General features: G+C 39.2%; 1 protein-coding gene across 1 annotated transcript in view; it reads right to left on the reverse strand.

Annotated features, from left to right (window-relative positions):
• The window catches only part of CUBN (cubilin), a gene marked incomplete at its 5' end in the record, with an annotated part of 295,765 nt that overhangs the window by 257,645 nt on the left and 22,356 nt on the right, over positions 1–15,764 (reverse strand). The window contains 5 exons of the mRNA XM_084880474.1: positions 2,220–2,398; positions 2,617–2,761; positions 10,365–10,552; positions 12,391–12,553; positions 14,945–15,126. Of these exons, the coding sequence (XP_084736600.1) occupies positions 2,220–2,398; positions 2,617–2,761; positions 10,365–10,552; positions 12,391–12,553; positions 14,945–15,126 (857 nt within the window). The remainder of the gene's footprint in view (positions 1–2,219; positions 2,399–2,616; positions 2,762–10,364; positions 10,553–12,390; positions 12,554–14,944; positions 15,127–15,764) is intronic.

Here is a 15,764-nt window from a genome sequence, read left to right on the forward strand (position 1 = left end):
TTTCATTCTGATAGTATTTTATTTCCTTTCCTTGTTTAATTGCCTTAGCTATAATTTTCAGTACAATGTTGAAGTGAGAATATACATCTTTATGTTTTTATAGACCATAGGGGCAAAGCATTTAGTGTTTCATCATTAAATGTGGTGTTAGTTGGGGTGGGGGAGGGGGGTGTTCATAACAGATGCCCTTTATTAGATTAAGGAAGTATCCTTCTATTCTTAATTACTTGAATGTTTTTAAAGTGTAAAGGTATTGGATGTTGTCAACTGCCTAGTGAGCATCTTTTGAGGTAATCATGTGGCTTTTTCCTTTTATTTCATTTTACATTGAGTGATTTGGGGTTGCATACCAAGCTTGCATTACTGAGATAAGTCCCACTTGGCTACCCTAATACATAAAAACCCTGGGTCTGTCATGACCAGAAGTCAGTCCTGCAGTCAATGCTGGTTTGCTGTGGTGACCCAGCACTGACTGCTATGGCAGCAGGCACAGTAACCCAGCACTGACTGTTGAGGGGGCTGCAAATCAGGCCTCGAAAGAGGCCTGAAGAGAGAAGCAGGGTGTGATCCATAGCCTCTGTAGCAGCTGTTGATCAATACTTGCCTCTCTCTTTCTCTCTGGATCTGGCCAGCAGCCACACTTCCATTTCTCTCCAGGCTTCCACCAGGGCTGCTGATCAGCCCTGCCTTTCTGATCAGGCCCCATTGATAGGCCCAGAGGTGTTGACTGGCATAGAAACTGACCAATTAGAACCAAATCCAGGTGACCTGTGAGGAGCCAATGGCTGCCTAGGAGGCAGAGCTTTTGATGCTGACTGGCATAGAAACCGACAAATCAAAACTAAGTTGGCTAACATAGCATGGGGGGTGAGATCAGGTCTGTAGGGGAGGGCAGTTGGGGACAAGATCAGGCCAGCATGGGATGGCAGTTAGGGATGATCAGGCAGGCAGAGGAAGGCCATTGGGGGTGAGATCAGGCCAGCAGGGGAAGGCAGTTGGGGAGGACCAGGTTTGCAGGGGAGGGAAGTTGGGGGACATCAGGTTGGCAGGAAAGGGCAGTTGGGGGGGAGGTGGCTTGCAGAAGAGGGCAGTTGGGGGAGACCAGACGAGTAGGGGAAGGCAGTTCAGGGCTATCTGGCCAGCAGGGGAGGGCATTTGGGGGTGAGATCAAGCCAGCAGGGGAGGGAAGTTGGGGGCGATTAGGCTGGCAGAGGAGCAGTTAGGTGTTAATCAGGTCGACAGGGGAGCAGTTAGGGGGTGATCAGGCTGGCAGGCAGAAGCAGTTAGGGGTAATCAGGCAAGCAGGCAGGTGAGTGGTTAAGAACCAGCAGTCCCAGATTGTGAGAAGGATTCCAACTGCCCCTAAGGGGGTCCCAGATTGGAGAGGGTATAGGCTGGTATGAAGGACACCCCCCCCAGTGCATAAATTTTGTGCACAAGGCCTCTAGTCATATATAATCATTTTTATATCCTGAGGCATTCAGTTAGTATTTTGTTGAGGGTTTTTACATCTATATTCATAAGAAATATTGGTCTGTACAAACTAGTTTTGTTTCATATAACTGACTTAAAGATAATATAACATAGTCCTATCTAATAAAGAGGGCATATTCTAATTGACTATCACACCCTCATAAAGATGATAGCGCCCACAGCCAATAAGGAGGGAATATGCTAATTTACAGTCACGCCCTCAAAGATGGCGGTGTCCACAGCCACAGATGGCAGCATCCAATCCCCTCAGCCCCACCGGGGCAGCAGGCACGCAGCACAGCCACGCCCACCCCCAGGTGGGTCCGGCCACTCCACATACCTGCCTCCAGAGTCCCCTAGTCCCCTCAGCACTCCAGACGCCCAGGGTCGGCCTGAGGCACAGGCAAGCCTTGGATGACAGCTGCCCAGATGCCCACAGCCGCCCAAGTTGCAGACAAGCGTCAGATGGCAGTTGCCCAGTTGCCCAGGGCTTCCCAAGACTCAGGTAACCAGGGCTGGCCAAGGCTTGCACTGCTGGCAGTGGCAGAAGCAGAGGTGTGATGGGGACCGTCACCTTCCCCTGATTGCCGGGTCACCTCCCGCCCCTGAGGGCTCCTGGACTGTGAGAGGAGGGCAGGCTGGACTGAAGGACCCCTGCTCCAGTGCATGAGTTTTCATGCACCAGGCCTCTAGTATTTCAATAATATCCAACCAAATATAAATACGCAAAGGTGTTTTACTCTTACCTCAATATAATCTTTATCGCAGTGAGCAGAGCTTCCAATTTCAAAGCCAATGAAGTTGAGAAGAACTACTTGGCTTTGGGGTTGGTGGATAGTCCACCTGCAGACCCTTTCTCCAGGATATACGTTAGGATAAAAGGGTGAGCGAATGACCCCTTCTCCAGTTAATTCACCTCCACAAGCTGTAAGTATGAAAATGAGAGTACTATTTGTGCAGAGAGAAATTATCTTTGCCCTCAATTTTATTGTAAATTCTCATTATATAATTGAATGTGACATTACTATTAAATTATTTTTTCTTGCTGCTTAAGGACATAAAATGACTAAATTATTTCAAGGAACTAAAATATTATAATCGGGGAAATTATACATTTAAAAATTGAGGCATAGGTTTTCTTACCCACTTGATAAACAGCATTGAAACCAGCTCTTTCAACAGAAGCATCAATTATAAACCTGATCCAGATACTATTAGTAATGGATTTAATGTGAGAGAGGGTTTCACTGCCACAAACTTTTCCAAGTAAGGTATCATCATCTCGAACCTAAACAGAAAAATAAAATAGGTCTGTAATTCTAATGGACAAAATTACCTTGGGAGGGTGGTATTCTTTGGAGATGAGAAGATGGCAGATTCAAAATGAGTAAGAATCTAATTTGGGTTACATTTTTAGATTACACTTGAAAGTAGTAGGTGGGTCATTATTAGAACAATCAAATAACACTAGTAAAATATTAAGCCAAAGGGATCCAAAAGTATCAGATCCATAAGGGAAAAAAATGTTCTTCTAATAATTGCCACAAAGTCAAAGAGAAAATAAAAGTACAGTTTTGGACTATTTAAAAAACAACAAAATATGCTAAGACAGCATATTTAGCCACATCTGTAATCAGAGGAACTCATAGACTAAACTGTTATTGAAAGAAAAACAGAAAAGTACATTAAAAAATAGAGATATTCTAAAAATTAGAAAAATGTTAAAATTAGAAATAAAGTAAAAATAAAATAAAAATTTAATAAATAAAATATAAAAAAGAAATCCATGAATATATTCATGAACTGTTTATCAAGGAAAGTTAGGGTGTGGGAATATAAAAGACATATATTTGGCAAGAAAGATAGAAGAAATAAAGAAAAAGGAAATAAAAAAATAAGTACAAATACACAAAATTAAAAATGACAGAGATGAGCTCCTGCCAGGTAGCTCAGTTGGAGCGGCATCCCATACACAAAAAAGGTTGCAGGTTCTATCCCTAGTCTGGGCCTGTATGGGGGGCAACTTATCAATGTTTCTCCCTCACATCAATGTCTTTCTGTCTCTCTTTTTCTCTCTTCCTGTCTCTCTAAAATCAATAAACATATTCTTAGGAGAGAATTTAAAAAATGGCAAAAATGATATAAATGCACATATACTGAGGAACTTGTTTAATATGATAATTCCATGTATTACTTTATGTTAATATTGTTGAATTTTTTAAATGGTTATTTCAGAAAAATCATAAATTGCTAAAATTATCTCAAGAAAAAATAATTGAATAGACAAGGTACAGATAAAATTGAAAACATTATCACAGAAGGTGCTCTGGTTGGTAAGTTATTTTAAACTTTTAAGGAACAGATAATTCCCATATGTAATTTATTCTAAGACACCCTCAAACATAGAACAATTCCCAACTAACAACTTTTCTCAGAACTATCTTACCAAATTCCAACATTAATACAAAGGAAAACTATGGATTGATCTCACCTATTCACATCAATACAAAAATTCTAAACCCAGTCCTAGAAAAATAAATTCACTCCATCGTTAGGCTTATATACCAAATTAAATATAAGAATAAATATAATGCAGGTATTATCTGAAATGAGAAATTATAATTAAGCTTATCAATAAGTTCAATAAGGTAAATCATATATTTCCATAGATGTCAGAAAGTTTGATAGCATTTCTATTTATTAGAAACAAAATTCTTAGAAAGTTGGGAGCAAAAGAAAAATTTTTTCATATAATATAGATCAATTGGCTTAATCAACAGTTAATATCCTTTGGTGTAATGACCATCTAAGATAGGGGTGTCGAACTCAATCAGAGAAGGGGCCAAAATCTAAAATCCAGCCTAAATTGCGGGCCGAATGGTTTACTGAACAGTCATAAACTGACAATGTCATAAACTGACAGCGGAGTGCAGGGATGACAGCGCGGTGCGGGCCACATTGCAAGGCCTGGCGGGCTGGATTTGGCCCGCGGGCCTTGTGTTTGACACATGTGATCTAAGGAGTCATATAGACCTGGGCTCAAATCTGTCAAAAACCTCCTCACTTAAAAGCTTGAACAACTTACTAAATCTATGTTTAGCTCAAAGAGTTGTTGAAGCAAGTAGATAAAACAACAGTGTGAGTTCCATAGCAAAATGCCTATTAATAAAATATGTAGACTATTGTTATACTTGACACCAGAGCTTCCTCACCAAAATCAGAAATTCTTCCATGGATATACATGCTATTCCTTATATAGAATTCTTTTGGATGACCTAGCCATCTAAATATTAGCTCGTCTTCTCCATGAGCATTATCAAGGCATCAATACATGCCAGCGCCTGTTGCTGGGGACAGCACTACAAGAGAGACACTGTTTACAGAGAACTTAACGACAAGCAAGCCCATTTAAAAAAAAAAAAAAAAAAGCATGAACATCATCGTCATGTCTGAAAAGTGAAGGGTACTATATTATTATTTCACAATGGTTCTCAGTCGGTCCCACAGTTAGAATCTTGGATATCTGTGAAGGCATTTTTCGTTGTTATTGTTTTTTTTTTGTTGTTGTTGTTGTTTTCATTATTAACACAATGGTGGTGAGGCACAATTGGCATGTAATAGCTGGGGATCAAAGATACTAACTATTCTGAAATGTGAGAGACAGTCACACACAACAAGAATTCTCCCATGCACTGTGACAGTCATGTTAAGTTCGCTGCTAAGTGTAAAATTGAGCTCTATCTGACATACTGAACACAACATATTTTTGCCCAGTTAAAAAATCACACTGAATTTTCCAGGATGACAAGTGATGTGTAAATAGAAAGAAGTTCTTTCTTTTTTCTCCTGGAAATCTGCCAAGAGTTAGTCACCATTTCAGAAAATTGGTCACTCACCTCCCCAGCCACGCCAGCATCCACAGTGACGCAGGGAGCAAGCAACTTAACTGCTTTCACTTTACCTTCAAGTGCATCTTGGCCAGGCTTTACTTAAGTTTATTTCTCCTAAATATTATATATACTATGAGCCAAAATATTTCATATAAATGTGTATATTAAAGTTCTATCATCCATGGGCTGCATTTCAGAATAGTGAAAAGGTGATATGAAAAGGTCTTAAAGTGTAGAGAACGCTGGACTTAACCAAACACGCTGAACTCATACAGGGAATTAGGGAATGCTCAGCGGAAATAACCTTCAGACTGAGATTTAAGGGATTACTCAGGCTGAGGGGAACAGGCAGTAGAGGGAAGATTTTGAAAGTATGATGCTCAAAGCTGGAGGGTATCATACTCTCATCTGTAACTGTGAAAGTATAAACTTCTGGAAAATAATTTGACAGTATGTATCAGGAGTCTTCAAAGTAGTCCTAGTTTGGGACCCTGTAACTCCCAAACTGTCTAACACACTATCATAAGGAGATCATTCGAGATACAGGCAAAGACACACAAAGATTCACATCAAAGTATACTCTATGATAACAAAAATTAAAAATATTCCAAACGTCTCATAATAGGAGGGTGATTAAGTAAATTAAGGCTCAGCCATATGACAGTCTTACAGAGACATTAAAAAAATCACACACCTCTCCACTGATTCACATCAAAACAGTTCCTTTCTATAAGCCATAATACACATTTTTTTTTTGCATACTGTCATTGTTATGCTAAATACCTCTCTACTCAAATAGCAATTCTCTGAAAACAGAAAAATTTCTGTATCCCCTTTAGCACCTAAACACAGGTATTTAACAAATGCTTGTTGATTCATTCATTTTAAGACAGGGCAAGACAGTTCATTACTAAGTGTAAAACTGAACTCTATCTGATATACTAAACACAAAATGTTTTTGCCCAGTTATAATACACACTGTCCTAGAAACCTGTTAGAGATGCAGACATAGGGCAGTTCTTAGAAACCAGAATGCATGAATACAGAGGAAGAAGGCTTCCTGCTTTCTAATTCTCCAGGGTTCCATTTGCTTCTGCGAAGATGGTAGTCTCTCTTCTCTATTTTGCCCATTAGAAGATGACAAGAAGGAAGAAAAACAGCCACACAGCATCAGAGCCAGCTAAAGCGGGCCGTCCCCCTGGGCCCCACTAATGAAATTCAAGGGCATTAGGAAGGAGAAAGGCAGCTGCAGTCTACATGTTTGCAGAGGAACGTATCGTGCTCCAGGGCTCTAAACCTAGAGGCACAATTGATTTTAGCTGTGTTTCGCTCTGTGTGAAAATGAAACCTCATTAATTCTGAAAGCCTGTATTCTCCCTGGATTCCAGACACAGCAATATCCTAACCACAACCTCTTTGAAAATGACATTCAAATAAAATCCATTAAACGTTCTAAAGTGACCCCAAATGCTTTTGTAGCACTTCTTGCATTCAGTGTTCTAGGACACAGGAGTTTGCAACTCCCCTTCTCTCGCCCCCCTACCCCCAAAGCCTCTCTCCTTTGTGCTTGTGCACTGGAATAGACTGTATTATTTCCCTACGCTCACTGCCATGTGACTTGCAATGCTTCCCCAGGGAGAAGAAAGACTTATCCTTCCCACTGGCTGTGGCTTGGCCATAGGGCTAGCAGAATGTGAGCAGAAGTGGTGTACGATTTCTGAGTAGAAGCTTTGGGAGTCATTACATGATTCAACAGTCTCTTACTTGCCTGCTCACAAGACCAAGAGCCTGGGTCCCATGGGCTGCTGGGACAGGGAACAAATCAGAAGACCTGCTATTGACCCCACACCAACATGTTAACATGAGCAAAGAATAAATAAATAAATAAATAAATAAATAAATAAATAAATAAATAAATGAACATTGTTCTAAGCCACAGGAATTTTTTGTTTGTTACTGTTTTGATTTGTTTTGTTGTTACTGACTACTTGTTATTATAGCACCATCTGGAGAAAAATGATTCCGTTTTGAATAAGGTTTGTATTAACGAAGAGTTTTTCTTAAAAAGTCAGGTGAAGCTGTGCCATAGTCACTTGCAGTGTCACACCAAATCCAGTCTTTATACCTCATCACATCCGCAAAGAAATGACAAGAACCAATTCAATGTTCTAGTGCTCTGAGGACCAGACCCAGATTTCTCATTGATTGCCTTATTCATCCAGCAAACACCAATTGATGCAGGCACAGAGACCCAATAACAAGATGTGACCCATAATTTTTAGCCTATGGTAAGAGCTAAAATTAACCAGGCCAAAAACCAGTTTCTCTGAAATGTTAAAAGTAAAATCTAGCACCCTGCCGGTAGTAAGCTTTAACATCTGCAGTGGATCAGGTCCCACAACCATCTTAATGCCTGTGTTCATTGTTTTTATCCGTTATATATCCATATTTGTTTTTATATAAGAATTTAAAATATCTAATTTAGTATTACATTTTAACTCAAAACGAGACAAATATGCTGGTATTGGGCTTGACCCAACCAAGAGCTGAAAATAGAATCCCACCACACAGCAGTGTTTAACATGTGGCTTCTTGCAGAGTGAGCTTCAGGTTGAAATGCCCCTTATCTATCTATATATAAAATGTCCCCTCGGGAATTTGACTGGGATACCAGGAGTTTGATTGCTCACTATGACATGCATTGACAACTGGGGAGCTGGGGGGGGGGGGGGCAGGAGGAGGGGACTACTGGCTGTGGCCGGGGGCTGAGGGAGTGAGGGAAGGAGGAGGCGGGGAGGCAGAAAGGCAGGGAACCTGATAGGCACTGATCACTGGCCAGACCTAGGGACCCTAACTGTGCATGAATTTCATGCACTAGGCCTCTAATATAAAATAAAGATGATCCTAGAGACCAGCTATGGGTTAGTCTGGGTGCACAGGAAAGGGGATGCGGTCCCACTTGAAATGAGGGATTAGATGATGAGGGATAAGAGATCAGAGAAGCTACACAGGGACCAAAAGTTATTTTCTTAGGTTATAATCTTTTCTTATTCATTATTATGTTTTATGATTTCATAGTTAAAAATTTAAAGCTTTTTATGCCTCATAAAACAGGGCCCCTTTTAATATATCTGTCAATAAACTTACCTTTTATATGTTGTTTTAAAATCTGCTTTTCTATCATTAGGAATACTTGTCTAGTTTTATATAGAAGTGTGTTCTTATATGATTGCAAACTCAATATGTCACCTTCTCCTCCCTGTCATTGTCATCATCATCAATCATCATCTGTTAACATTTAGTAGCCAAGCACTGGTGTGCAAGGCATTGAACCAAGCACATTCTGATTGTTTTTCTTTTCATTTAGCAAAGCTAAGTTCTTCATCCCCAGCTACAAAGCTGTACTAGATCTAGCTGCTAAAATCCTACGTTTCCTTTCTCCACATGTCAAGGAGGAAAGAGAGCAGAGGTTATACAGGGTTTCCCTAGAACACTGAATTAGTCTAACATGCATGAGCAAACAAAATTGTCAATGCCTCTCTGAGTTTACATAAAATGATTGTGCTCAACAAAAAGTGTTTTGGTTCATTTGCTCAGCACTTTAATTTGTGGCTTGACCAATAATTAAGCAAAAGAAATACCAGGCCAGGAAAATAAAAACTGCCTTTTTGTTTCAAATATTCTTCTTACAATTATTATACGCACTTAACCAGAATTAAGTTTTTCTAAAGGAGAGTAAGCAGAACTAATGAAGAAAAAAAAAATCTAAACTTTATAACAAGAGTTTCCAATGCTCTTTGTCGACTAGCTGGCTCACCTGGGCAAATCCTTTTACTTCTCTGGGTGGAGTCCCCTCACATAGAACCTTGTCCCGGAGGATCTCTGAAACCTGTGTCCCATTAGTGAATCCTATCATTCCTACTTATTTGCAGTCACGTAGTTACTAGTGCTCAATTTAATAGCTTGTAATTTAACATTTTTATGAGTTTCTAGTTTCAGCTTTCATTTTTGTCCTTTGCTATTCCATCACCAGTTTCCTGTTTCCGCCATCCATAGATCTATTTTTGACAAATTCTTCCAAACGCTCTAAAGCAGCTGTTCTCACACTCTAGCCTGCATCGGAATTACTTAGAAGGTCTGTTAAAAGGCAGATGGCTGGCCTACCCTGGAGGTTCTGACTCAGGCCACCTGAAATAGGGTATCAAATTGCTTTTCACCAGGGTGATCTGGATGCTGCTGATCACAACTGTTAGGGGCAGAAATAGAATATTAGAAATTAACTATAATTATAAAAAATACTAGAGGCCCAATGCCCAAAATTTGTGCAAGGGTAGGCCTTTGCAACCTCAGCTGCAGCCCTGCCCCCTGCCTACCTTTATTATATAGGATTAATCATGCTCTATAAACATGATTGTTCTTCTCTGATTAGAGAAAGCACACTTTAACCTCGCTGAGGGTTGTATGCACTGGGACATGGGAACTGACATCGGGAAGCAGTCTGTCCTCCTTCAGAGAACTGCCTATCATTATGGAAAGATTTACAACCTCATGGCACCTAGTCCTGGACTCTCCTGCTCTTTACAACCCCCAGCCCCTATTGCCAGTCACCTGGTCCTGGGGCTCCCGCTCTCTGTGACTCCCCCGCCACCCAGCCCGCATGACCTGTAACCTGTAATGATTACCCCATGACCTCTTTCCCATATCTGTAATTCCTACTTCCTCACATAATCTTGTCCTTCTACCCAACATAAGCAGTTGGCTTACGGTGGGGTGCAGAAAAGATTTTTGTGGTTGATCTGCTGCTCTCCCACACTGCTGGCATTATTGGAATAAACCTTACATATGATTCAACCGTGTCTCTGCTGAATTGGCTGAAGCAGTGACAGGCAGCCTAGACCCCTTGATTGTCTGGTTACACAATAATCATTTGAAGACAACAGTTCTAAGGAACAGAAAAACATTGAAAAAAACATCATCTAAGGCCATAGTCATAAAAATCACCTCAATGTAACTGGGAGAACAGCCACTCTGGCCTTCCAGCTCCACGTGGGTGAAGTTGACCTGTATTTGTTCTCCCAGGGGCTGCTGTATGATATAGATGCATTGTTTGTTCTGAGTGAAAGGTCCATTCAATTGAAGGGAGATAGCACCCTCTGGGTCAGTGTAGTTCCCTCCACAAGGTAGATCCACTAAAGAAAAGGAGAAGGAAAAGGTCATGTGGATGGCCATTCCTCTGGCTCCCAGGAACTAGATACAATTTTCAAAAACTTACACATACACAAGCAGTCACATACCAACTTTATTCTCCCTGTACAGGTTTACCTATAATAATAAAAGCATAATATGCTAATTAGACCAGACATCCTTCTGGATGACCTTCCGGGAAAAAAGCCTGGGTCCTGGGTTCCAGGGGGAAGGAAGGCCTACTCTTGCATGAATTTCGTGCATCGGGGTCTCTGGTATATTTATATACCTCATCTGATTGTGAGATTTCCAATTGACATGTGTTTGTGGGACAATCAAGAAAATAGATGTCTAGATGTGTGATATAAATTCCAATCTAACATCTTCTTCTACAAATTGTTTTTTAAATACATTTATAATCTCCATTCCAAAAAGATCTGAGGCAGTGTATAAAATACATGTAACAACATAAATATGTAACTAGAAAAATGAATCAGATTAAAGGAATACAGAATAGCAAGATGTGGTCAGGGAAGGTTGATAGGCATAGAAATTGATGGACCACTGATATTACAGAAGGACAGCTGCACATTCTGCCTGAAACAAAGTAAATGGAGAAAGGGGACCAGCAAAAAGATGGTCATTGTTAGTTTCCTGATACTGAGACCTAAACAATGTTTTTCCTGTGAGTTCTCATCAAGGCACATGATGTATGTTAAGAACAAAATCCTTGTCCAGCCAGTGCAGCTCAGTGGTTGGTAATTGGCGCATGAACCAGGAGGTCATGGTTCACTTCTCGGTCAGTGCACATGCCCGGGTTGTGAGCTCATCTTTGATGTTCCCTTCCTCTCTCTGAAATCAATAATAATTTTAAAAGAACAAAATCCTCTACAGCCCTCAAATAAAAGTCATAGAGCATTTAATTGTTTTTTGTTGGCTTGTTGCTTTGTGTTAAGGCAGTGGTTGGCAAACTCATTAGTTAACAGAGCCAAATATCAACAGTATGATTGAAATTTCTTTTGAGAGCATAATTTTTTAAACTTAAACTATATAGGTAGGTACATTGTTATTAACTTAATTAGGGTACTCCTAAGCTGGCCTTGGCTAAAAATTCAAGGGGCCAAAGAGCCACATGTGGCTCTCGAGCCACAGTTTGCTGACCGGGGTGTTAAGGTATCAATGCAAATTAAAGGCATACTAGCTATAAACCTGGCATAATTCAAGATAAATTGCATTTCATGAACAACATCTCACAACAAATCTGATTAATAGAGAACTCAAGTGCAAATTATTTAATTTTAGGTGCCTGACACATAGTTACCATGATATGGACCCCATAATTTAGGAATAGATAGGTATTGTAGCATTAATAATAGAACATTGGGCCTAAACCGGTTTGGCTCAATGGATAGAGCATCGGCTTGGGGACTGAAGGGTCCCGGGTTCGTTTCTTGGTTGCGGGCATATCCCCAGTAGGGGGTGTGCAAGAGGCAGCTGATCGATGACTCTCTCTCATCGATGTTTCTAACTCTCTATCTCTCTCCCTTCCTCTCTGTACAAAATCAATAAAATAAAAAAATAAAAAAATAAAAAAGAACATTAACTCTTTAAAAAAAATAAAAATAAAAATAATAGAACATTGGGAAGATAAAGAAAATTCTGGAACTATGACAGAAACATTTATAAACACATATTATTAGTGTAAGAAAGTAAGTCATCTGCAGTATCACACTAAAAAACAAAACAAAAAAAAAAAACACACACAGCAACACAAAAACAAGCAGCTATAAGCATAACATGTCCTTCACACTCATATTAAGCTCCCAATTATCAGGTTACTTACCAGGTGCTGTTACATAGGTGATATAGAAGCCTTGGTCATTAACCTGGTTGTCGGAATGAAAGTGAACTCTGGCAAAGGGACCTGACGTCTGGAGTGGAGGGGCAGACAGAGTGGTGCAGAATTTCCCAAGAACAGGATCCTGACTCAAAGGGCCATCTCGGATCTAAAACCACAACAAAACTAATCATTAAGCTCTAATGGTCATCTTATAACAAACCAAATCATTTTGAACATTAATTTCAGATAATCCATTGTTTAAAGGTAATGGCTCTGGGAGGTGTTTTTATTTTTATTTGCTTCAACCTTTTGCATTTTATTTTATTTTATTTTATTTTATTTTATTTTTAATTTACATTTATTGTTGAAAGTATTACAGATGTCCCCGTTTTTCCCCATTGATTCCACCACTGCCCTCCCCCCAGGCCTTCCCCACATTATTGTCTTTGTCTATGGGTTATGCATATATGCATACGCATTCTTTGGTTACCCCCTAATTTTACAGTTAAAACATAGTAGGTTTAGGCCTATATTCACTGTATAAGACTACACCCCACTTCAAAGAAAAGACTTACTTTGCCGTCAAGATCTGCAGGTAATTTTTGTACAATTTTGGTCTTTTGCCCCCGATTTTCGGTTGATTCCCCCCCCCCCCCCCCCCCCCGTTTCAAAAGTCGTCTTATACGCCGGAAAATACAGTAATCTTTCCCCGCTACCCCCCCCCCCTTCTGCCCCCCACCTTCCCTCAGAGATTTGTCAGTCTGTTCCATGCTTCTAGATCTCTGGATCTATTTTGTTCATTAGATTCCACATATGAGTGAGATTGTATGATAACTTATCTTTCTCTGACTGGCTTATTCTCCTTAGCATAACACTCTCTGTTCACATACATAGCTAGCACAGCGTGAGGATCAGTAAAGGGTAGTCTCCTTCTCCCATTATCCCTGATGCCTTATCTTCTGTCTCAATTTCAATTCAGAGGCTGGACTTACACTTTGAATTTTTCTCATGATGTTACTAATCTCAATGTTTTCTTTACTACGTTTTCTCGATAGCTATTCCTTTGGAAATTATGAGCCCCTAGTAATCTAGAAAAATGAAATAAATATACAGAGAAAATAGAAAATAGGAGAAAGAATACCAGCAGTGTCAGTTAACTTACAGCTTGGTCTAGGTATCTGGGAGAATCAGAAGGGAAAAGGAAGTACAGTCAGATTAGACACAACAGAAAGATGGGTTAATGAAATTTAAAAAGTGCAACTTTAATAGTGATTACTAGTAAGTAGCATAACAATGACTATGTGGGCTTAGAAATCAAATAATTTTAATTGTTGGTTTTTAACATATTAAATATCATGTATTCCAATTGCAAATTCTATACTACATAGAATACCAAGGTATCAAAGGAGAATTCTCATCTAGGTACAATGTAATTTTGTCCATTCAAATTACTTTTACTATTGTCAGCAAAATTATAGGGCAGCATGACTTTATTCCTATATTTAATTCATTCTTTAAATATTATTGCTTGTTGAGAAATTAGAAACATTTAAATGTTGTCAGTAATTGATGCTTTCTATTAACTTTATATCTGAATTAATATGTAGAAGTGAAAAAATGCTTCTAATATTAATTTGATGAAATTTATTGAAAACTAATTTCAAGAAAGTTCTCTTTAATGTCAATATTCAAAAGATTGTCTTGATGAAATTTTCCAGGGAAAGGTAGGTAGATCTTCCAGTCATTCCTAAGGTTTCAAATCCATTACAGCAACTAAATTACTAATGACTTTAACTTGTGGAGATCCCTGTTTGACATCCATACCCTTCAGTCCTTTATGAATAATTCCATAGTGTTACATTCTCCTCTAATGGACTTGGAAAAGCATATTATATTTTATCATACAGCAAAAGGTACTGAGACTTATGTTGATAAGACAGGAACAACATAAGAACAAAATCTCCTCAATGATATTTCAGTCTACAGTAGAGAGCACATATTTTTATGTACCTATATGCATATTGCATTGAACTATAATAGCCTTTTCTTTTTCCATATATTTATCTTTTACTAATGGTAAACAGAAGGGACACAGGCTGACTCTGTTCTTCCCAATGACTATATTATTCTAGCAAGGCTCATCCTCTATCATTTCATTTCAACACGATTAAATTTCTTCATGGAACACTATGGTTAATTTGTGAAATACCTTAACAGTTTACCACAAACAACTGAAGATAGGAATCTGCATTGGAGAAGATAGCCATTACTTAGTGATTATTTCATTAATTCTGCTATCCCCATGGGCACTGGGCTACTAGGAAATGACAGGAGCAAGGAAGGCAGTCTCTTTCCCAGATTCAACTGGGACTTAGAAGAAGTAACAATCTGGCACAATTAATAATAAGGACTTAGCAAGACTTTGGCATTGGCTGCCTATTGAACAACACATCCAACTGCTGCTAATAAATTGTGGTCATCCACGGGCATCACCAAACTATAGTTTCCTGGGTCCTAATTATACCATAAGAACTTCTATCTAAATACAATTGTTTACCTCAAGATAATCTTTACTGCAATCATCATGGTGCTCCAGACTTAAGGTCCCAAAAGCAAATGTTATCAGAAGGCCAGGACTGGTTATAACTCTCCAGACACAATCTCTTCCTGGGGGATAGTTTCCAGGATACCCCGGAGACTTAATAGAACCGTAAGTACCAGTCAGTATACCTCCACATTCTAAAATAAGGAGAAAAAATAACTTTACATTTGTGTATAAGTTATAATTCATGTAGAATTACCATAGTTCTTGCTATGGGAAACCAAGCTTCATTTAAATAACTATGTATAGTTTCAGATACCCCCTTAAAGTAAACAAGACTTTTGGTTTTCCAGTTTGATAAAGTTATAAACCTAGAAGTACCAATTTATAAATAAACGAATCACCCATGTATTGAGCTTTACACTTACCAACCATCATGCAGTGCTATATGGTTTAAAACACAGTGCTACACTGTCTGAAGGACGAATAATTGGCTAAGTTCACTTTAACCCTTCAACTTCTGGAAATTCTGTCAGTTCCTATGTCTTTCTACAAACCAGATCATTTTATACGTTAGGATAGTTAGGCACTATATAATTTTCATATGAGGTTTCCTAGCATTATGATATAGTTTGTTTACATATTAATTTTATAAATGAAGAAAATCAAATATCACCCTAGCTGGTTTGGCTCAGTGGATAGAGTGTCGGCCTATAGACTGAAGGGTGCCACGTTCAATTCTGGTCAAGGCCACATGCTTAGATTGCAGGTTCAACCCCGTAGCAGGAGGCAGCCAATCAATGATTCTCTCATCATTGATGTTTCTATCTCTCTT

The sequence above is a fragment of the Pipistrellus hanaki genome, assembly GCF_964339955.1.
Source record: "Pipistrellus hanaki genome assembly, chromosome: 1".
In the NCBI taxonomy this organism is placed as follows: Eukaryota; Metazoa; Chordata; class Mammalia; order Chiroptera; family Vespertilionidae; genus Pipistrellus; species Pipistrellus hanaki.